The 23,715-nt window shown below is 42.0% G+C and overlaps 1 protein-coding gene across 1 annotated transcript; it reads right to left on the bottom strand.

Annotated features, from left to right (window-relative positions):
- Positions 1-15,756: 15,756 nt before the first annotated feature.
- il17c.S (interleukin 17C S homeolog) lies at positions 15,757-17,930 on the bottom strand. Its single transcript, XM_018240470.2, has 3 exons — positions 17,842-17,930; positions 17,032-17,366; positions 15,757-16,748 (listed from the first exon to the last, which is right to left on the bottom strand). Exons 1-3 carry the CDS (start codon positions 17,860-17,862, stop codon positions 16,511-16,513), a joined length of 594 nt encoding a protein of 197 aa, XP_018095959.1. The 5' UTR covers positions 17,863-17,930; the 3' UTR covers positions 15,757-16,510.
- Positions 17,931-23,715: the final 5,785 nt, after the last annotated feature.

Below are 23,715 nucleotides of genomic sequence, written 5' to 3'. Positions count from 1 at the left end.
ACAATGAATGCAGCAATTTGATTGGTTGCGGTAGGTTACTGCCTATGTGCAAATTTGCCCAGTGTTGATAAATGACCCCCAATATGTCTACAGTGGTGTGAAAAACTATTTGCCCCCTTCCTGATTTCTTATTCTTTTGCATGTTTGTCACACTTAAATGTTTCTGCTCATCAAAAACCGTTAACTATTAGTCAAAGATAACATAATTGAACACAAAATGCAGTTTTTAAATGAAGGTTTACGTTATTAAGGGAGAAAAAAAACTCCAAATCTACATGGGCCTGTGTGAAAAAGTGATTGCCCCCCTTGTTAAAAAATAACTTAACTGTGGTTTATCACACCTGAGTTCAATTTCAAAGGTTATAAAGCCATTTCTAAAGCTTTGGGACTCCAGCGAACCACAGTGAGAGCCATTATCCACAAATGGCAAAAACATGGAACAGTGGTGAACCTTCCCAGGAGTGGCCGGCCGACCAAAATTACCCCAAGAGCGCAGAGACAACTCATCCGAGAGGCCACAAAAGACCCCAGGACAACATCTAAAGAACTGCAGGCCTCACTTGCCTCAATTAAGGTCAGTGTTCACGACTCCACCATAAGAAAGAGACTGGGCAAAAACGGCCTGCATGGCAGATTTCCAAGGCGCAAACCACTTTTAAGCAAAAAGAACATTAAGGCTCGTCTCAATTTTGCTAAAAAACATCTCAATGATTGCCAAGACTTTTGGGAAAATACCTTGTGGACCGACAAGACAAAAGTTGAACTTTTTGGAAGGTGCGCGTCCCGTTACATCTGGCGTAAAAGTAACACAGCATTTCAGAAAAAGAACATCATACCAACAGTAAAATATGGTGGTGGTAGTGTGATGGTCTGGGGTTGTTTTGCTGCTTCAGGACCTGGAAGACTTGCTGTGATAGATGGAACCATGAATTCTACTGTCTACCAAAAAATCCTGAAGGAGAATGTCCGGCCATCTGTTCTTCAACTCAAGCTGAAGCGATCTTGGGTGCTGCAGCAGGACAATGACCCAAAACACACCAGCAAATCCACCTCTGAATGGCTGAAGAAAAACAAAATGAAGACTTTGGAGTGGCCTAGTCAAAGTCCTGACCTGAATCCTATTGAGATGTTGTGGCATGACCTTAAAAAGGCGGTTCATGCTAGAAAACCCTCAAATAAAGCTGAATTACAACAATTCTGCAAAGATGAGTGGGCCAAAATTCCTCCAGAGCGCTGTAAAAGACTCGTTGCAAGTTATCGCAAACGCTTGATTGCAGTTATTGCTGCTAAGGGTGGCCCAACCAGTTATTAGGTTCAGGGGGCAATTACTTTTTCACACAGGTTTGGATTTCTTTTCTCCCTAAATAATAAAAACCCTCATTTAAAAACTGCATTTTGTGTTTACTTGTGTTATCTAATAGTTAAATGTGTTTGATGATCAGAAACATTTTGTGTGACAAACATGCAAAAGAATAAGAAATCAGGAAGGGGGCAAATAGTTTTTCACACCACTGTATATTTAGAACAGAGTTGGTGAAGCATCCGGCACAAGACAGCACACTCCTTTCCCCACTGTCAGGAATTTTGTACATCTATAAAACTTTTGCCTGCAAACAGTAAGAAGCAGTATTTACCAAGAACATTTTCAGGTAGAAAAGAAAAATAGGGCATCTATAGAAATCATCCAATGATTACTACTTTCCCTTTAGACTTTCCTTCAAATGTGATGCTTATCTGGGGTTTTGCTTTGTGGCTTTTCCTGGATGTTGAAGTTTTTTTTGTTTTTTTTTGCTCATTCTTTCTATGCATTATATTTCATTTCAAGTGCTTTGTACAGGTATGGGATCTGTTATCTGGAAACTTGTTATCCAGAAAGATCTGAATTATGGGGCGGCCATCTACTATAAGCGTCATTTTAATTCATTCCAGTTTTCTCCATAATAGTAAAATAGTGCCTTGTACTTAATGTGACTTGATATTATAAATAATCCATATTGGAGGTAAATCAAACCTTTTGGTTTAATGCATGTATTAATGTTATTTTAGTATACTTAAGGTATGAAGATCCAATTTACACAAAGATCCTCAATGTAGAAAATCCCGGGTCCTGAGCATTCTGGATAACAGATCCTATACCTGTACAAGTCCTGTTGTGTAGGTTGCACGCTTGCAAAACTTCTTTCCTGTTTATATGATTGCCTTGTATAGTTTATATGATTGCCTTGTATAGTTTATATGATTGCCTTGTATAGTTTATCTCTTGCAAATATATATATATATATATATATATATATACACATATACATATATATATACATATACATATATATACATATATATACATATACATAGACCTCAAAAAGAAAAGGACGGCACTCCGGTGCATGGAATATACTTTTATTCCAGTTGAAACAAGGATCCAACGCCCTACGCGTTTCGGGAATCACTCCCTTAATCATAGGCATACATCCTGATCCAAACAGACAGGTTATATACAAAATGTGAATAGCGACCCCTACTGGGCGCAATATAGTAATTCAGTTAAAACAATCATATTTTATTAATATAGTAAAACCAATCAACCAAAGGTAAAAACCTCGTTTTCATATAAAACCTTTCTGTAATCAGAACAAACAAAACAAAAATCCTTGCATAGATGTGTGAATCTTACTTAAAATGCTGGAGAATAAGTAGCTGATAATTAATTCATTAATAGTTAGTAACTGGCTACCTGGGATAAACCTTTGTTCAAATATAAATAAATAAATAAATATATAGATCTTCAATTATTTAAACATACAAATATAAATATAAATATATATGTATAAAAGAGTAGAAAAATATAGAAAAATGTAGAAAAAATGTAAATTGAGAATCCTCAAAAATTCTATATGAATCAGATAAGGTAAAATGAGGGACAATGAGATAGAAATGGGGGAAGATGGAGGAAAAAGCAGGGCTTCTGTTGAACATAACTCAGTTGATGGCCCTGACGGGCTAATATAGATATAACAAGTCATGCCTGGTATTCAGGCCACTGGGTATCCTAGTCTCCAATTTTAGGATCCAGAACGCCTCTCTCAAATTTAACGAACGCTCTGCATCCCCACCCGCTCTCTCAAATTTAACGAACGCTCTGCATCCCCACGATTCGTGTTTAAGTATTCGGGAAAGTCATTTATCCGTTCCTCTGGTCCATTCCAAATGAACAGAAGGTAGTCTATATAGCGACCATACCAGATAATGTGCTCACGGTAAGGATTTTTACATCCATAGATGTTGGACCGCTCCCACCAACCCATGTAGAGGTTGGCATAGGTGGGGGCAAAGGATGCCCCCATCGCGGTCCCCCGTCTCTGGAGGTAAAAATCCCCATCAAAGAAAAAAAAGTTGTGCGTAAGAAGAAATTCCAACACCAAGAGAATATAGTAAGTTAAGTCCCTTGTGAAAAGTTGTGTGTCCTCTAAAATCTCCGAAATCGCGTGCGTGCCCAAATCATGTGATATGGTTGTGTACAATGATTTGACATCCATAGATAGGGATGTAGCGAACTGTTCTGCTGCGAACTAGTTCGCGCGAACTTCGACCGTTCGCGTCCGCCGAATGTTCGCGAACGTTTGGGAACGTTCGCATTTTGAGTTCGCGTTCGATCGTTCGACCATTCGAATTCCTTTGACCGCTAAAAATCGAACGATTTCCATTCGTTCGAACGATTGTAAGCATTCGATCGAATGAAAAGCATTCGATCGAATGGCTTCGATCATTCGATTCGAATGAAAATCCTTCGATCGAATGATTAAAATCCTTCGATCGTTCGAATCGAACGATTTTAGCGGGTGTTCGAAGTTCGCGAACTGTCCGGCATTTTTTGCCGGTGTTCGCGAACACCAAATCGGCAGTTCGCTACATCCCTGTCCATAGATATCCATCTATAAGTGTCAAGCCATGTCAAACCAGACAATCTGTCCAGTAAGTGCCCCGAGTCCCGGATGTAGGAATCCAGTCGGGGGACAAGGGGTTTAAGGCATGTGTCAACCCAATCAGAGAGGCCCTCATTGATGGACCCTATACTCGCAACTATAGACCTACCTTCAGGGGAGGTTCGGGATTTGTGAATTTTCGGGAGGTGGTGGAAAATCGGGACCACCGGCTGGTGTGACTAAATAGTCAGAGTCCCGAGGATCCACCACCCCCAGAGAGACCCCATGGGTGACCAATCTCTCAATCGCTTTATTGTATTCCGATTGTGGATTCGAAGGTAATTTGAAATATGTCTCTTGATCATTCAACTGTCTTCTGGCCTCGCGTAGGTAATCGGTGGTGTCCATCACCACCACACATCCACCCTTATCCGCCTGCCTGATCGTTAACCCAGTGTTTTCTCTAAGTGTGTTAAGAGCTTGCCTCTCCTCCTTGGACACATTTCCAGGACCCCTGCCGGTACTCCTTGCATATAGCTTGGTAAGATCTTTCTCAACGAGGTCCTGGAAAGTGTCCATCGAGGTGCACCTAGATTGTAAAGGATAAAACCTTGAGGGCATCTTTTTTACTTTAGGCAGTGTCACCTGGTCCAGCTGTTCACCCGTAACCAAGGCCTCATCTAGGCTCTCACGCTGCAGCGAGTCCAGATCTGTAAGACAGCAATGTTCACGGAAAGAAACTAATGCAACATCAGTATCTAGCCCACCCGTTTTGGGGAATATCCCAGGTTTGGGGGGGTGTCACGGCCGGCACCCAACACCAGAACAAGTGCTCGAATCCTGGTTCTGAGCTAAGCTTCACCAGTGGTGTGACCACCTTTGAGCTTCGGGAGGAGCCCTCAGCCTAATCGGGTGCCACCTGGTCTTACGAGAGGTTCAAGCAAGTGTTCTGGCAGGCAATGGGGCACGGCTGGTAGCTAGAGTCTTTGGGACCGAGGATCACGGTAACAGACAAGGATAAGGCAGAAGGATCGTCAGACAGGCTGGGTCGTGGCAGGCAGAAAGCAAGGGTCGTCAGGCAGGCAAGGGTCAAAACCGGGTATCAAGCAGGAAGGGTACAAGCAGAAGAGTAGTCGGATATCAGGCACAGGTCAGGATACAGAATTCAGGATGGTCAAGGTACAGGCTGGGTCAAACACGGATAATCAGATTCAAACAGGCAAAATAGCACAAGGCTTCAGAACAGAGCACCAGAAACAAGTTCTATCACGGGCAGTTTGCTGGGAGTGGAAGTGGCCTATTTATACCCTGTTTGGACGCCAAGGTTTTCGCGCCAAAATCGACGCACACGCGTCAGGATCGACGCGCGCGCGTCCGCGTCAAAATAAAGGAAACGAGACGCGGGCGCGCGCGTCCTAAGGAGGCAAGATGGTGGAACCACGAGGCGGGCGTCCCCGCGGCCGGCGTGGCGGGCGTCCCCGCGGCCGACTTACAGCACCCCCAATCCCAGGTAAAACAGATTTCCTTACATTACCCCCCTCTCTAGGGGGGGACACCGGACCCCCAGGCTTCCCAGGAAACTTTAAATGGAACTGCTTCCTAAGACGATCAGCCTTGATGTCATCAACTGAGACCCAGGAGTTCTCCTCAGGACCGAATCCTTTCCACCTAGTGAGGTACTGGAGTTTGTTACGTACCATTCGGGAATCAAGGAACTCCTGGATCTCAAATTCAGGCTGACCGTCAACTTGCACTGGAGGGGGAACAGAAGTAAGGCGAGTATTAGCGGCAGGTTTAAGTAAAGAAACATGAAAAGAATCAGAAATCTTGAAATTAACAGGCAATTTAAGGCGAACAGACGAAGGGTTGATAACAGTAGTGATGGGGTAAGGACCAATGAAACGGGGACCCAGCTTAAGGGAAGGAACCTTTAGCTTGATGTTTTTGGTAGAGAGCCACACCAAGTCTCCCACTTTATACTGGGGTGCTTCTCTACGTCTTTTATCAGCAGCCCTTTTCTGAGCAGAAGTAGCAGTAGACAAGGAATCATGTACCTGGGACCAAATCAAGGAAAATTGTTCGACAGAGGAATTAGCGGAAGGGACAGAAGAACCAGAATTAGAGAAGGAAAAGGCTTTTGGGTGTAACCCATTAACAACAAAAAATGGAGACTCCCCAGTGGAGGAGTGGGTAGCGTTATTGTAGGCAAATTCTGCCCAGGGTAACAGTTCTGCCCAGGAAGATTGATTTTCGGACACAAAACATCTTAAAAATTGCTCTAAAGACTGGTTCACTCTTTCGGTTTGCCCATTGGTTTGTGGGTGATAGGCGGTTGAAAAAGAAAGATCGATCCCCACTAACGAGCAAAATGCGCGCCAGAACTTAGAGATAAATTGAACACCTCTGTCTGAAACAATATTACTGGGAAACCCATGCAACTTAAATATATGTTGAATAAAAAGTTCGGACAAAGTTTTGGCAGATGGGAGGTGGGGAAGAGCAATAAAATGACCCATCTTACTGAATCTATCCACCACCACCCAAATTACTGTTTTCCCCTGCGACACAGGCAACTCCACAATAAAATCCATAGAAAGATGGGTCCATGGTCTTTCAGGAATAGGGAGGGGAATCAGTAACCCTTGGGACAAATTTCTAGAAGACTTGGAGCGTTGGCAGACAGGACAAGAATCCACAAAAGATTTAACATCTTGTTTACAGGTCGGCCACCAAGCACTTCGAGTAAGTAATGAAATAGTTTTACTTACACCAGGATGTCCTGCCATCTTGGAATCATGAACCTCTCTTAGAACCTGTTCTCTAAGATCTTCAGGAACAAAAAATCTCCCAACAGGAGTGTTAGAGGGAGCGTCTGTCTGAACAGGGGATAACAAAGAAGAGAGGTCAGATTCCAAAGTAGCCACAATGACTTCACCCGGAATAATTGTACTACAGTCATCAGTTTCAGAATATATTGAGTCAAAGCTTCTGGAAAGAGCATCTGCCTTGACGTTCTTTGTACCAGGCCTAAACGTCAAGGTAAAGTTAAACCTAGAAAAGAACAAAGCCCACCTTGCCTGTCTGGGATTTAGACGCTTTGCTGACTCAATATACAACAGATTTTTATGGTCAGTGTAGACCGTAACCTGGTGTTTAGCCCCTTCTAATAGATGCCGCCATTCTTCAAAGGCCCACTTGACAGCGAATAGTTCTCTATTCCCTATGTCATAATTTGCCTCTGCAGGAAGAAATTTTCTAGAGAAAAATGCACAGGGATGTAACCTATTAGTAGTCGGGTGCCTTTGAGAGAGAATTGCCCCTGCTCCCACCTCAGAAGCATCTACCTCAACTATAAAAGGTAGTGTTGTATCGGGATGGCGGAGGATTGGGGCAGAACTAAACTCCCTTTTGAGGAACTCGAAAGCTTGGATAGCTTCCGGAGGCCACATACTGGGGTCAGCACCTTTTTTAGTAAGATTTGTGATAGGAGCCACAATAAGAGAAAAATTTTTAATGAATTGCCTATAATAGTTGGCAAAACCTAGGAACCTTTGGGTTGCACGTAAAGAATATGGTTGGGTCCACTCCAGGACAGCTCTTACTTTGTCTGGATCCATTTCGAGACCCTTGGAAGAAATATTAAATCCCAAGAACTGTACGGAAGCAACCTCAAAAATACATTTTTCCAATTTTGCATACAGGTTATTAGCTCTAAGCCTACGCAATACCTCACAAACATGAAGACGATGATCAGACAGATTGGCAGAGAAGATGAGGATGTCATCTAGGTAGACCACTACGTATATCCCCAGCAGGTCCCGAAAGATGTCATTGACAAACTCCTGAAACACTGCTGGGGCGTTACATAGACCAAACGGCATAACAAGGTACTCGTAGTGGCCATCCCTAGTATTAAAAGCCGTTTTCCACTCATCCCCCTCCCTGATCCGAATGAGGTTATAGGCACCCCTCAAGTCAAGCTTGGAGAAGATCTTAGCATCCTTGACCTGGTCAAATAGTTCGGAGATTAATGGTAAGGGGTAGCGATTTTTTACAGTGATTTTGTTAAGCCCCCTGTAATCAATACAGGGGCGTAAACCACCGTCTTTCTTACCCACAAAAAAGAACCCTGCCCCCGCAGGGGAACAGGAGGGCCTAATGAAGCCCCTGTCAAGATTTTCTTGTATATACTCTTTCATTGCCTGGGCTTCGGGCAATGAAAGAGGGTAGGTTCTACCACGTGGAGGAATTGACCCAGGAACTAAATCAATAGGACAGTCATACTGCCGATGCGGAGGTAAGGTCTCAGCTGCTTTTTTGGAGAAAACATCAGAAAAAACAGAATATGCTGTGGGTAACCCCTCAAAAGAAGTAGTGGCTACTACAGAGGGAAAACAAACCCCACTACATCCTGTACCCCATTGAGTCACCCCCTTAGAAACCCAGTCTATCAGAGGGTTATGCCTCTGGAGCCATGGTAAACCAAGAATAAGAGGAGAGGAAGCTCCCTCAATGAGGTATAGAGCTATCTCCTCACAGTGTAGATCATTTGCACACATGGAAAGATTTGTGGTCTTTTGGGAAACCACCCCTGATCCCAAGGGTCTTTTATCGACAGCCAGAATTCTCAAAGGAGGATTGAGGGCAACCAAAGGAATTTTATTTTTAGCAGCGAATGCTGCGTCCAAGAAATTACCCTCCGCCCCAGAATCAATGAAGGCTGACAATTTAACAGTGCCCGTAGGCCAGGTTAATTTAACAGATAATAGGACCTTGGAGGCAGATTGGGGAGAGGAAACGCCTGCACCCAAATGGAGCTCCCCTTCTCCATTTAGGCTAGAGCGTTTCCCGGCCTCTTGGAACATTGATTGAGGAAGTGACCCTTCTCCCCACAATACAAACACAACCCAAGAGACCGCCTCCGTGCCTTTTCCTCAGGAGAGAGGTGAAAGATGCCCAGCTGCATAGGCTCCTCCTGAGGTTGAGACACAGAGGGGTTTGACAACTTAGCACTAAAATTATGCTTATACAAAGAAGAAGTACCCTGTTCCTCCCGATTTTCCCTCTGTCTCCTATCTACCTGGATAACCAGAGACATAAGGTCATCCAGACTGGTAGATAGGGGGTAATTGACCAGGCTGTCTTTGACAGATTTGGCTAGACCGATGCGAAACTGGCTCCTTAGAGCTGCATCGTTCCAGCCAGTCTCCACCGCCCACCTACGAAACTCTGTGCAGTAAATTTCCACCTCCCGTTTACCCTGGCGTAGTTTGCGAATAGCGGAATCGGCCGAAGAGGCGCGATCCGGGTCATCGTAAAGAATGGCCATAGAGCGGAAGAAAATATCTAAAGAGAAACGGGCAGGGTCGGTGGCTGGCAATCTAAGTGCCCAGACTTGGGGGTCACCCACTAATAGGGTCATTACGAACCTGACCTTTTCCTCGTCAGAGGGAAATGAGTGGGGGAAAAAGCTGAGGTACAGCTTACAGGCTTCTTGAAAAACAAAAAACTGGGTTCTGTCCCCACCAAACTTGGCCGGAAATGCAATCTTGGGTTCCTGAGGTCTGAATACAGCACCCCTATCAGGCAGGGAACCCACTGAAGGAGTAGGAACAGAACTGGCTGGCTGCTGCGAGGGTTCCAGCTGGCGTGTTAGGTTATGAAACCCCTGGAGTAGATAGTTCTGCTTTTGCTCCTGCTCCTCCATGCGTTCCAGCAGCGTAGTTAGCAACAGCTCGGAAGAAGATGGAAGTGGAGCAGCGGCAGCAGCTTCGGTGTGATCGTCGTCCTCCATGGCCCGTGATAATGTCACGGCCGGCACCCAACACCAGAACAAGTGCTCGAATCCTGGTTCTGAGCTAAGCTTCACCAGTGGTGTGACCACCTTTGAGCTTCGGGAGGAGCCCTCAGCCTAATCGGGTGCCACCTGGTCTTACGAGAGGTTCAAGCAAGTGTTCTGGCAGGCAATGGGGCACGGCTGGTAGCTAGAGTCTTTGGGACCGAGGATCACGGTAACAGACAAGGATAAGGCAGAAGGATCGTCAGACAGGCTGGGTCGTGGCAGGCAGAAAGCAAGGGTCGTCAGGCAGGCAAGGGTCAAAAACCGGGTATCAAGCAGGAAGGGTACAAGCAGAAGAGTAGTCGGATATCAGGCACAGGTCAGGATACAGAATTCAGGATGGTCAAGGTACAGGCTGGGTCAAACACGGATAATCAGATTCAAACAGGCAAAATAGCACAAGGCTTCAGAACAGAGCACCAGAAACAAGTTCTATCACGGGCAGTTTGCTGGGAGTGGAAGTGGCCTATTTATACCCTGTTTGGACGCCAAGGTTTTCGCGCCAAAATCGACGCACACGCGTCAGGATCGACGCGCGCGCGTCCGCGTCAAAATAAAGGAAACGAGACGCGGGCGCGCGCGTCCTAAGGAGGCAAGATGGTGGAACCACGAGGCGGGCGTCCCCGCGGCCGGCGTGGCGGGCGTCCCCGCGGCCGACTTACAGCACCCCCAATCCCAGGTAAAACAGATTTCCTTACAGGGGGTCAATCCTGTCTGTGCCCAAACCACATGTACCAAAGTGTCTACGAAGGGTTAGCTTACGTACAAACCTATTAACGTCTAAAAGTGTGTTAAAAAGGCTAAAGTGATGGGTGGGAGCAAAAGACAAACCGTTACTCAGGACATGTTCCTGGGATTTAGTCAAGATCACCGAAGAAATATTGACAACGTTCAAAGGTTCCTGTCCTTCTTCGTAGAGTTCAGGCGTAGTCCGTATCTTTTTTCTTTTGGACCGCTGCCCTCCCCACCCCCCAGTCCGGTGTCTTGTCATAAGCTTCTAGAAACTACCGAAAAAGGGATGGTAACTATGACATGGAGTCATCCAGGAAAGGAAGATCACGGTAAGTATGATACAATCTTCCCTTTTCCTGGACAACTCCATGTCATACTTACCGGGACGTAACAAGCTAATATCCCAATATGAGGGAATTTGTTCCACATAAGGAAAACTGGGCAAGTGTAATCTACACCAGATAAAACTCAAAAGAATGAAACCCCCACAGGTGGACCGAAATCACCTTGTGGAAAACCTGTGAAATGGAAATGGACTGGCAGAGAAAGAAAGGAAATAGTACTCCTTGGAGGAAGAACCCACACTAAAGTAATGATACTGAGTGTGAAACAAACATGACCATTCCATTTAAAAAGAGAGAACCATCTTTAATTAAGGAGAAGCGGATAGGAACCCAGAGTAACACTTCTCCATAGTCTTACTCCCACTACATACCAGCACGTTTATTCCAACCACATAATATCCACCAGAGGATTCTTGGAAATGGCTCAAAAGCATGGTACCTGCAAAAGAGGATTTAGTAGGGGAAGGAAAAATACTAGTATTGTACATGACCCCGCTCTGTATGACACTACCGATACATGGCATCACCTAGCATAGTTCCCAGTCTCTTTAATACTAAGGAACCTGTATTTATTCTGGACCATAACCAATACACCACTCAATGAAAGGTCTGTGAAATGACTCATGAAGAAGGAGTGCTGCCACTGTGGGCATACCTTACCTGTCCTGTGAGGTATCTAGGAGCATTTTGCAGTCTGTACAGATTGAAATTGTTTTTTTATCATTAGCTCATGATCCTCCACCAAACAAGATTGGATAGTATTAGGGATCAGCTATAACAACCAACAATACTGCTAGAGATGGGTTATATTCATATCCAAGGGCTCTGGCTTGGGACCTGGACAGTTCATAAAGACCATTCTTAAGTGTTCAAGATTAAAATTAATCTAGTTATGGGGTATAATTATTCAACTATTATTCTGTAATGGAACTCCCCTACTATACTAGCATGTCCAAGCCTGTTGGTAAGAGATGCTATAATCAGGGCCTAACCTAAGGCCGATACTGCAGCCTTTGTCCAAAAGGATAAGGTGAATAAAACAATTTTTATAGCTTGAAGTTAAGGCTTATGATAGTTACCCCAACTAGCCAGGCCAATCTATGGTGGTGTAAAAGGCCAAACCCAGAGTAACATAGACCTTAAGAACGCAGCATGCCATAATTGCATGCCTCCTGTCCACCATAAGGGTTAACATGACAGAAACAGCCTGTTATAATGAACCTATGGATACAATTTTTTAAAATGGAGCTGCATTGATGGAGTATACCTAATTTTACAGCCAGTTTATATGGTACCCATAAATATAATATGGCCCATGAGTATATAGTCAGAGGGCTGACTGTACCCCTTTTGTACTTGAGATAATTGAATAGGTCTGTCCTATAGAATACCTCATTGCAAGGCTCTAAAACCCTGTGGCATTAGTGTATTCAGTATATATGAAATATCTAAAATTTGCACTGACTGATGTACCCACTGTCTTCCAGACTGAGACCAGATAAGTTGCACCCCTGTAACCTAAGAAAGAGATCTTGATGAATATCAAGTTTTGTAAACAGACCTTGATTTATCATTGGAATATACAGAACATTTATCTTGCCTGATCTCCAGCTGTGGCGATATTAGAATCCTTGTTGAATGAAATATGACTGTACACATATCTACATCCATTCAGCCCCAGGCCAATCCTATCGCAAAAGGCAGGATACAGTATATTGCTTATTTTCTTAATAAGCAGGCATAAAGTCCAGTCATAGAACATAGATTCTAATTAGTGAGTACCTCAAGAATGATAACTACTCCAACAGCCTATAGTTATATAGGTCTACAAGTTCATGGTTATAACACAGGAATTGTACAATACCTACTTGCTGTTTGACGATTGCATTAACGCCCATATGTAGTATAGCCATATACCTTTAAGCCAGAATTGGCCACTACTCTCACACCACCTTTGTGATACACACGGCGCATAATCCTATATATTACATAGCATTTGTATGAAACAGAATTGGCCTTAGCCAATCCATTTGGACAAGATATCTGTCTACATCAGTTACCACATTTACTGTATCTGTAACCCATATACTGATTGGGGCATACTTACCTGGGCACAGTCCCCTAAGCCATTATGGACTGCTGTATATAAGGGTATACTACTTATCTGCAACACAGCTGATGCCCTTAATTAAGTTCACAATACCTATATCTGACTTGGCTGCTGTCTAAGTCAGTTATAAGCAAGCCTACAATACCCAATTGGCTTATTTTCAAGAGTAATCCATGCATGTAGCCTAAATGTTATTTGAAACAAACAAACATGACCCAAGGATACTGGAGCCTTGACTTGTGTTACCATGCTTACATACAAACCTGGAGGCTGTATACCCTCTGGAAATGCCGAGAACCTTACCACACCAACCACTCAGCATTTAACATCTACCTTCAGTTTGTTTGTTATATTGATTGGTGTCCAAACCAGAACATGTATAGCATGTACATTTATTTTTGGTTATAACCTTAGTAAGCCCCAAAGCCACTGAAATGTTTAAGCATATACATACAGTAAGGTTATAACAGTAACCAGTGGCCAGACCAAATAATGTATGACATGTGCATTAATATGTGGTTATTACAGCCAGCCCCTGAACCACTGATGTTACCCCCATCTACATTCAGTTTGGTGTAATATTAAAAAGTGCCCAGACCAAAAGTGTACAACCTGTACATTCATATTTGGTTATTAAAGCCAGCTCTAGTCAGCTTGGTTACTACATTATGCAGTGAGAGTGCCCATAAATGTATAATATATGCATTTGTATTTGGTTATTCAAGTCAGCTCTAGAATCACTAAAAAATTTTCACATATGCAGTCAGTTTGGTTACTAGATTATGCCGTAATAGGCCCATAAATGTATAACATATGCATTTATATTTGGTTATTCAAGCCAGCTCTAGAATCACTGAAATGTTTCCACACATACAGTCAGTTTGGTTGTAATATTAAGCAGTTTGAGGACTATGATTTCCTCCGTTATGCAGACAGAGTACTCTGCCCAAGAGTAAAGAGGCCAGTTTCTCTGGCTGCCAAATCCCAGCTAGCCAGTAAAAAACACACACAAGTTTTCTTTATCCCTTACAGCACTGTCTAAGCTAACTAAAAAAAGAAAGCAGAGTAGAAGTACATGTTAGTTTAGTTCACAAACCTATACTATAAAGGAAAGAGTTGTAACACAGAATCTTACCTGATGTTTCAGAGAATCAATCTGAGCTGCTAAGGGAGGGAGTGGGATCTACCTGTTCATTAACTGCACCTGAACACTGACCTCCAGAGTAATTATCTAATTACCTTCAGCTGCTGTACACCGAACCTGCAAACCAACATGGTATTCTCAGTGCTCAAATAAGAAGGCTAACACTGTATTAACAACATTCACATAACCTATAGACAAGTCTTGCCTTAATGCCGCTTTCAGAACCTGCAGATCATCATTGCATAGAACTGCTCCCAGCACATGGAAACAATATTTAATTATCACTGCATTACATTACCATTGCTCAGAGACTATATATATCAGCATTGCAGCTGCACAGTTCTTCCAATGGCCAATCTGGCTCATACATTTTAATAGTGAAGAGACTCTGGAAACAAGGTGGCATTCCCAGCTTAATTTTAGCTTTAACTGCCAGTAGATTTAAGACCTCAGGGTTTTCTTTTATTTAAAACACTAAATCCAAGAGAGATATGAGGACCTCCAGTAATAAAGAAGCAATTATGTTTAAACAGTTGGAAAAATGTATTAGGACATGAAAACCTAACGCGTTTTGTGCCTATTGGGGCACTTACTCATAGGCATTTTCTTTCATTTAACCCTGGAGGCTGCAAATTACCTCAACCATGGGAAAGTCTTTTGAGGGAGGCAGCTGGCTCTGAAACCTAAATTCCTCCAGAAGAAAAAAATAATACCCACGTATGGGGGAGAAAAAGAGAAAGAGGCCATAAGATTCAGGCCACTAACTAAATATTGTTATCAGATTAACGTAACTAACTGCCACCTCCCTCTCCCATCCGTAAAAATCATAAGGGTGTATGGGCCATATACCCCAATGCCGATGGAAGCTTTTTAGACATGCCCAGGTAGGCATACGGATGGGGGGACATAGCACTTGCCACAGCCCTGGATATAATCAGGCTGGAGGGCACATGGATCAAGGAAAAACCAATGATATTAGCCACAGTAACACCGTGCCTACCTGATCCAGATGATAAAACACTGAAGACTCCACCTGAGGTAATGTGCTCAGGGGTAAAAAGATGACCAGAACCAACCCTGAGTCCCTAGGACGCTAACAGCAGCCCTAATGCTTCCCCAAGGTTAAAAAGAAAACTTGCTTCTAACAGGAGCAAAAAATAAATAAACTGAAGCAGAAGGAAAAAAAGACACCGGACTGGGGGGTGGGGTTGGGCTTTTAAAGCTTTGGGGAGGGTCCTTCTGATGGGAGCACTGGGGCGGGGCTATCCCGGTAACTATAACATGGAGTTGTCCAGGAAAGTTGATTTCTTCTGTTATGTTTACTGCTTTTAACACATCTGAGGTCATTTACTCCTGCTTTAATCTCTATGACATGTATTATTCTAAGGCTCAATAAAAAACAATGGATTGATAGGAAAAACAATAATTTTATTCTCCCATTTTCCCCCCATAACAAAGAAAACATAGAAAATCTCACCACCACATGTGGTACAGGTCCAAATCAAGCAATAATTACATAACATACATAGTCAGACACACGTTGGCATTCAAAAATAAAAACAAATAACAAAACTGCTGTCCTGAATATCTATATATTAATGGTACAGGCAAATTGGAACCCGCTTTCAAGCAATGGTAAAAAGAGATAATAAAATTCTTATTTTCTTCCCCACCCTCTACTTCCCAAAGCCAATTATTGTAAAGTCAAAATTATCACAAAATAAATAACGGTCTTTGCATATATACATACATTATTTAAATATTATATAAATAAATATCAATTTAAGCAACATTTAAAAAAAAAACACATTCATCATTTTACAACATATTATAGAAAAAAGGGCTTTGCCCTGGCCATTCAAACATTTCTAAGAAGTTATACGAATAAATATTATTATACTAGTATAGTGCTATATCATAGCACTATGATATGTTTGCGGATTTGAAATGAGGCTTTGTTCTTAAATGCAATTGGCTGCCTTTTGCTTAGATGATGCACATCACGGCCTCATCCTTCAGGAGAGGAAATTCCAGATACAGCTGGAGAAGGCCACAGGTTGTCCACAGTGTTCAGAGCTGGTATTATCCATCCCTTAACATCTAATTATATTTACATGTGAAATCAACAGAGCAGCCTGACATGTTTTAGACATTGTCCAAAAAAGTTTTATGAAGTAAAGTTAGATCCTTCATGAGAATTTGAAATGACCCTAGTCTTCCTTCATATAAAATAAAACATTCTGTACCCTCTGCTTACTATCAGAATCCTTCCTAAGCCTCATATCTCAAAATGATCAGAAACACAACCTTAAATGTTCTATAACAAACAAACTTATGGTGACACAGTCACAACACAGGGGATGTTTATAAGTGTAGGAAACAGGACTCCATGGGAGTTTTCAAATTCCTACTCGGCCCTCCTTAATTTCTAGGAATGACACAGGTGCATGCCACAGGGACCTTTATGTATTCTAGCTCAAACATGTAACTAGTAGAACTGGATGGACATTTCTTCTTGCGTAGGACCAACATGGTCTGTTCCACTGACACCGAGTTTAATGAAGAATCATCTTTGCCGGTATCGACATTTATACATCCTTTGCACAAGCACTGAGCAAACGCCAACTTCTGTGGATAACGGTTTTCATCATAATCAATCCTGTGGCAAGAACAAAAAAAAGACATTAGCGATTGAGTTGCTTGATGCTTGTTCAAATGGCTAGCTGAAGGGCAGGTTATCCCCAGCAGGTACCCAATAGAACATAATAAACTTTGAGTTTTGCTTGCCAATATGGCTCTTTGTTTTACTATCTAGAGTTTTCTACGTTTTGGTTTCTTGTTATGAATAGGATTTGACATTTTTTTCTCAAGCAAAGACCCTAAAACTATTTATGGAATTCTACATGGTGTTACAGCAAGGGAACCTTAGCCCTATTACATACCTGTATGACCAGGGTGAAATAGATCTGTGAGAAAGAGGGTCACTTCCACCATGTCCAATTGGGGTTGAAGTTTTCAGGTTTGGGCAACCATTCTCTGGCTCTCCTCTGCGCTTCCTCCTCCTTCTGCCCTCAGTTTCCTCCAATGTCTTCACAAGGTGCACTGCTTGATAATGATCCCAGTACATGTTCCTTCCAGCAGCTTGGTGTACAATTTCTTTGAAGGATACTTCCAGCTCATCATTAGTGAAGCAAAACGGATGGGAGCGGTGGTGGTGCCTTTTAGAGCTGACCCCAGAGATTAACATAGAAATGCTGAGAAGTAGTCCCAAGAACCTCTAAAAAAAGGAAAATGGAGAATTAGTAATGTGATTTAGAGCTGACAGACTGAACTAGCTCAACTCTTCTAACATAATTTCACCAGATTCCCTTCATCCATACTTTGGACCATATTAATAATTTACAGATTCCCTATAGTATAATGGTCACATAGTTATGTCCTGGGCTCATTTTACAAATATGCTATTTAGATAAATATATATTAAACTGGTTAAAATAAATTTGGATTCCAGTGGTTCCAGTATGAAATAAGCGCTTAGGATGCCTCCATCAAACCAAAACGTCTTCCTTTCAGTTTCTATGGCCAGTGGTACATAATAAGTTTCCAATAAATAAAGTAAAGTTTCCAATATACTGGCAGCTCAGCATTTTGCCTGTGCTCTACTGTACAGCATCATCCACGACATTATCTATAGAAAAGCTCTATTTCCAATGCTTTTGCTTGCAGACAAGGTGCATAGAATGTGTCCTTACCATTGCACTCAGGTAATTCATTGAATCAGAGCCTGAATATCTGGTTCGCTTGCTGAGATGAGTTTTCTGAGTGTCAGTCAGATCTACTATACCTGTAAAGGAAAGCACACATGCCTTTATACCTGTGTAACCACTCCCCTGGAAAATCCAGCCCAGCCTTCACAGAACTCATACGTACTCAAACGTAGAAGGAAGTTTTATTTTACAGGACTTCCTTGTAAACTTGGAACAGACTCTGAGTTGCACTTTTCTACTTTTATAATGATATAGTATAGAGGGAGAGAGAGATCTGTGTCACAAATCTTTATTTTGTGTAATAGCATCCAGTCCTGTGTTAGGAAGTAGGACATTGAACTGAATTTCCAGCACCTTATCTCTGAAATGGAGTTTTACAGTAGATATGAGAACTTTTTAACTCTCCGGCTGCCAGATTATTGCAGTCTCTCCATGTTTGTTTAGAGGCTGAAAAAAAGAAAGCACTCAAAGCAGCTCTCATCTCATAATTGTTTTTAACAAAATAGCAGATGCATACATAGTGATTTTATCCTATAGTTAAAAGGGTGGGTCCCAGTGTGTGGGGGCATGGTTGTGTGAAAGGGGTTACTGCTGGGGCGGAGAACCCTTGAAACAGCAACCCGGGTGAGCCCTGGGCCCCTCAGTTTGACCCTGGTGCTATCACACAATACAGTAGCACAGTTCAACACTAGATCCAGCACTTAGCACAACAATGACCTTTATGGGTAGATGGATCTTCTTGCTAGTGGTGTGCAAGTTGACCCAAAACCTGTGGTGACCCACAGGTTGACCACTGGTTGGGTAAGTTAGGGTTGAATTTTACATGAGCATTTAGGGTGTTAGGGTTGGGTGCAGTCAGTCTGGGACTCCTTGGCACTCCTCCTTTGTCTTCTAACCAGAGGCACACAGAAGTAACGTACAGAGCAAGATGGCGCGGGTATGGGACAGATGCGGGTCCTACAATGGCAACATTTTGCGGGTTAGGGACTGGTGTGGTTTAAGGTTTTGCAGGTTAGGGCCGCATGTGACTTGAGTTTTTCTTGAACCACCCATCACTAGTGCCATCAAAATTATGGATGCACCTGATCTAAGATTCAGCCCAATCACAGCACTTTTGCATGGTTGAAACCTAAGGGCCATTTCCTATACTCTCTCTCACTGCTATGACATCCACCTCATACCAAAAGTGTATCTCCAAACTTCTGCTACCTCATCTCCTGGCCCACTAGTAAGCTGTCCACTTGGCACCCAAAATTCAGCCTCAAACTCAAACTTCAGCTCATATTCACACTACTACTTTCAGCTGTGCATGATCAGACATTTTGATGGTCATGTGAAGGGCACATGGAAGTGCATAGAACTAAGACTGGGCTGCAGAGTTGGTTATAATAATCTTTAATCATTTTCTTGCTTTCATATTTTTTTGCCCATAAGGGTATATATGTTGCAGTTGCTCTGCAGAGAACTCTGCACATGGAATATATATGTATATTTTCATTTATACTGTATAACGTTACTTACACTATGTCTGCAGGGCTGTACAGCAGCACAATAAATTAATAGAACAAACAAATCAATACAAAAATAAATACAAATAAATAAATAAATGAAAATAAAAGGTACATTAAAGATTAAGAGCTCAGCGTTCAAAAGAAAGGAAGTCCCAGCCCATAGAGCTTATAATTTAAGTGTATATGTAATATATAAAAGGTGTAAAGTAAGCTACAAGTCTAACAACTACGCTGGTAGCATTTCCTGGTTACTTTATAGGCTGTGCAAGGTTGCTAGACTTTTTGCCTTTAATTACACTGCCCCCTTATTTAATGTAGATTTTATGCCTTTAATTACACTGCCCACTTATTTAATTACGGTACTGGTAGATAGGGCTAAATGCTGCAATGTGCATGGCTGGGAAATACAGGAGATTCTAAACCAACAATAATATTGCTCTTTAAAAATAAAACAAATTTTTAATTCCATTCTTAATATCTAAAATCCATATAGTCAAAGGAAAAATATTATCTTGCATATTTTTGTACTGTTGAAATTTCCATCCATTCTTGCCTTTTTGCACGTTTTCAAGAAGCCTGCTTCTTGTCTGATACTACGGTGTGACAAATAGCTGATTCTGGCACACCCACAGAGAATTGCAGTGTGGAAGAATTCACTTATTGAATCACTCGAGCTGATGTAACAGATCTACCTGAGCAGCACAACAGGATGGGGAAAGGCAGCAATGTAGAAATATGGCATTTGTCAGGATTGGAAACTTTGCTTCTTGAGTAAATAGTATTACTTTTAGCAGCCATATAATTTGTTTCCTGCTGAGCAGTAACACACCGAGGAGTGGACAATTGGAATGCCATAAAATGATGCCACTGCATGTTACAGATGGCTGGTGCCAGCCCATATCTTGCAATTTAGTTGATGCTGATATATTCTCCCTGGAAAATATGGGTCCCATGAAAATGTGCCCCTTATGACAATATATTTTAAATCAAAGACCATTTGAAAATTATGACTCCCAATGCCTTATTTTAGGACTTGTATAACAGAATATTTTGCACAATATGGTGATGCTGTGGTTAACTCAGCAGCACTAGGGTATGATTCCAGCCAGGACAGCATTGGAGTTGGGGAACCAGGCCCATCAGGGCTTCAGATTCAGGCCCCCCCCCTGCCTCAGGACCTCCCGTCCGGCAACTCCACCACCGCGCATGTGAGCATGCATGTCAGCGTGCACTCGCGCATGTGCATCATCGCACTTGCACAGCTTTTTTTTTTCCCGGTGTCCCGCCAGCCCAGTCTGACCCTGATTGTAAGCTCTGTGTGATATGTTAATGCTACATAAATAAAGCATAGTAATCATTTAGGATCCAGAGTCATCAGATTGAAATAAAGGGTGAACTTTTTAAACATCTTAAAATATGTCAAGGTAACTTTGTTATACGCCGATTGGGTTAACATAATCACATTTGGACTATCGGGCAAGGCTACTTTAAAGCTGATCATATGTCTCCATAAGAATAACAGGAAATACATAGGTAACTGGAAACAATTTCGCACAGCAATTATACTATGCACTCAAGTTTTTCAAGTATATAATATTTACCACGGTTTGTAAGTAAAGTCCTATTATATCTCAGTGGCAACTTATCCCCTTTCACAACTTCACACACCCATTTTATCCTTTCTTGCTCTGCTTCATACATGTACCCCAAAAGTCATTCCCCTTCAACCTGTATTGGAAGAAGAGAGTTCAGAAACAGAAGCCAACATGGCACCATCTTTACTTTCTACATGGCACCATCTTTCAGGTAAAGTGGATGCTATAGTGTTGTGCAGGACAGCCAACAGGGTCCGACTGGGCTGTCTCCCTGTTAACCATTTCAGGGGCATGCCACATTTGTTTTAGGGTGGGCTCATGTCTAGGACATTAGAGGATCTATTTTGTCATTATTTTGCTTCCTTGGACATTTTTAATAATAAGTGGCCACTTCAAGCATTTGCACCAACATCTCTAATAAAGACGTCTATATGACCTATATCTTCAAATTAACCTTAACTTAAGTCTAGTAACGAAGTTTCGCTAGGCAGAAATGAACGTTAGCGAAGGTTCGCTATGAAATGCTCACGCTGACCAATTTACGCTGGTGAAACTTTGGCTGCTGAGACGTAACTTCACATTTTGATGAATTATGGTATGCGTTGGGAATTAATGTCTGACGAAGTGGCGAAGCCTTCCCAGGCGAAAATTCGCCCTTTAGTGAATTTGCCCCATTGAATCATTATTGAAGCCAAACCAATACTATTTTTATAGTAGTTGTATGATGAAGACCCAAATTACGGAAAGACCCCCTTATCAAAACAAAACCCAGGTCCTCAGCAGTTTGGATAACAGGTTCTAAACATGTATCACAATTTAACAGTGACATTTTTGAAGTCCATTGCTAAACACAAAAATGTGCAAGTTGGCATGTGCCAAAGTCCCAATGCCTAAAGCTTTTTCCCTGTCTGTTTTATTGTTCTGGTGATGCAAGGAAATCCTGTACCTTATACTCATCACTGACCAGGCTGTATAATCAATGGCTCCTTTTACACACTGTGGTGACCTACTCTTGCACCTACGATATCATGTGCAATTGAAAGGCTTGTAATTACATATCTGTGCTATGTGTATGTGTCTTTCATATGAAGCAAGTGCAACTTGCCCATGGCGGCAAATGTTTATCCATGTTCTAGCACAGTGATCATTAACCAAAGGCTTGTGAGCAACATGTTGCTCACCAATCTCTTGGATGTTGCCCAATTGGCCCTAAAGTAGGCGCTCGTTTTTTATCATCTTTGATCCATGGTTTTTAACTTGTGTGTCTTATTGAGTATGCATACAGTAATTAGTTTGGTCTAATTAATATGGTAATTTTATAGGAGGGCTTTGAGAGTATAAATATTGTGTGTTGAGTTCTCTGAGGAAGTGCATAGTCACACAATGTGTCAGACCTCAGATGCTACTTTTTAACTGAAGTGGTGAATGAGTTATCTCTGAAATGACCCGGAGTGCATTGCAATATTGGGCTGATCTTTCGGTTGTGTCTCCTTTAGCGTCGGATTTGGGGCAGTGGCACCCAGGTCAGGGAGCCAACATGGTAAGCATGTTTATCTTTTTTGTTTCAATGGTTTTTTTATTGAAGACATTTTATATTAAATTGATATTGCATTTTCCCCCCTATCACAATTACAGATTAAGATATGATAACATGATTTAAAAGATTTAAAAGATGTGACATCTTTCCTTTCTGGAAAAGCCATAATGTGACATTCATATCAAGGGTGCTTATGTGGCACCACTATGGTTGGGGTGATGGTGGTGATGTATACAGTGAAGAAGTAATAAGCAAAAACCGGGGCGAGGGGGAGTAAAAATAAAAAGGGAAATTAACCAAACAAATAACCACTATGCTTTATCTTTTTATAATGTTGGTTGAGACTAGGCGGTTTTCAAGCGTAGAGTTTGTGGTGGGAAGCACCCTAAACACACAGTGGAAGCTGTGAGCAGCCATATTACCTTTTATTGATGTAGAATCCAGATTTAAATTAAATATATAGGATTTCCTCTTAAACCCCGTTTTGGAGTGCTGGATATACAGTATCTCTTTGAATTACTTAGGTGCTCATCTTTGATCTTCTGACTTGGAGCCACGTTTTGGATGCAAAATAACGCATCTCAGCCCTTATTGGGCACCCCTAGAAACTTTTTTCATGCTTCTGTTGCCCCAAAACTTTTCTATATTTAAATGTGGCTCACGGGTAAAAAAGGTTGGGGACCCCTGTTCTAGCATAACCTGTTCCCAGCAGTACATTTTGCAGCAACCTTCATATATAAATGTTGCTACTCTTGGGACCTGGGGCCAAATGTGCCCAATCTTTGTATAGGTATATGTTTCGTTATCCAGAAATCTCCAAATTATGGAAAGGACATCTTCCATAAATTTAATTTTAATCAAATAATTCACATTTTTAAAAGTGATTTCTTTTTTATCTGTGTTAAAATAAAACAGCAGCTTGTACTTGATCCCAACTAAGATACACTGCAATTAATACTTATTGGAGGCAAAACAATCCTATTGGGGTTATTTGATATTTAAATGACTTAGTAGTAGATTTTAGGTATGGAAATCCAAATTACAGAAAGACCCCTTATCCGGAAAACCTAGGCCCGAGTATTTTGGATAACAGGTCCCATACCTGTAAATAATGCCATGCTAAGTGGTTTTTAAGCTTTGTGTAATGGTTGCATTTTGTCCAGAAAAATTGTGTATATCACTCTGTCTGTGTGTTTCTTAACCATTGTTATAGAGA

Source organism: Xenopus laevis, chromosome 4S (assembly GCF_017654675.1).
Source record: "Xenopus laevis strain J_2021 chromosome 4S, Xenopus_laevis_v10.1, whole genome shotgun sequence".
Lineage (NCBI taxonomy): Eukaryota > Metazoa > Chordata > Amphibia > Anura > Pipidae > Xenopus > Xenopus laevis.
The sequence above is the reverse complement of the archived record's forward strand: the minus strand, read 5'-3'. Positions and strand labels throughout refer to the sequence as shown.

What these genes read in the sequence shown, in the direction of transcription:
- il17c.S (XM_018240470.2), bottom strand. Translation starts at nt 17,862, where the DNA reads ATGAATTACCTGAGTGCAATG. An exon ending in TGAATTACCTGAGTGCAATG is followed by an intron (nt 17,367 to 17,841) that starts GTAAGGACACAT and finishes TCCTTTTTTTAG; the next exon opens with AGGTTCTTGGGACTACTTCT. An exon ending in ATTTCACCCTGGTCATACAG is followed by an intron (nt 16,749 to 17,031) that starts GTATGTAATAGG and finishes TTCTTGCCACAG; the next exon opens with GATTGATTATGATGAAAACC.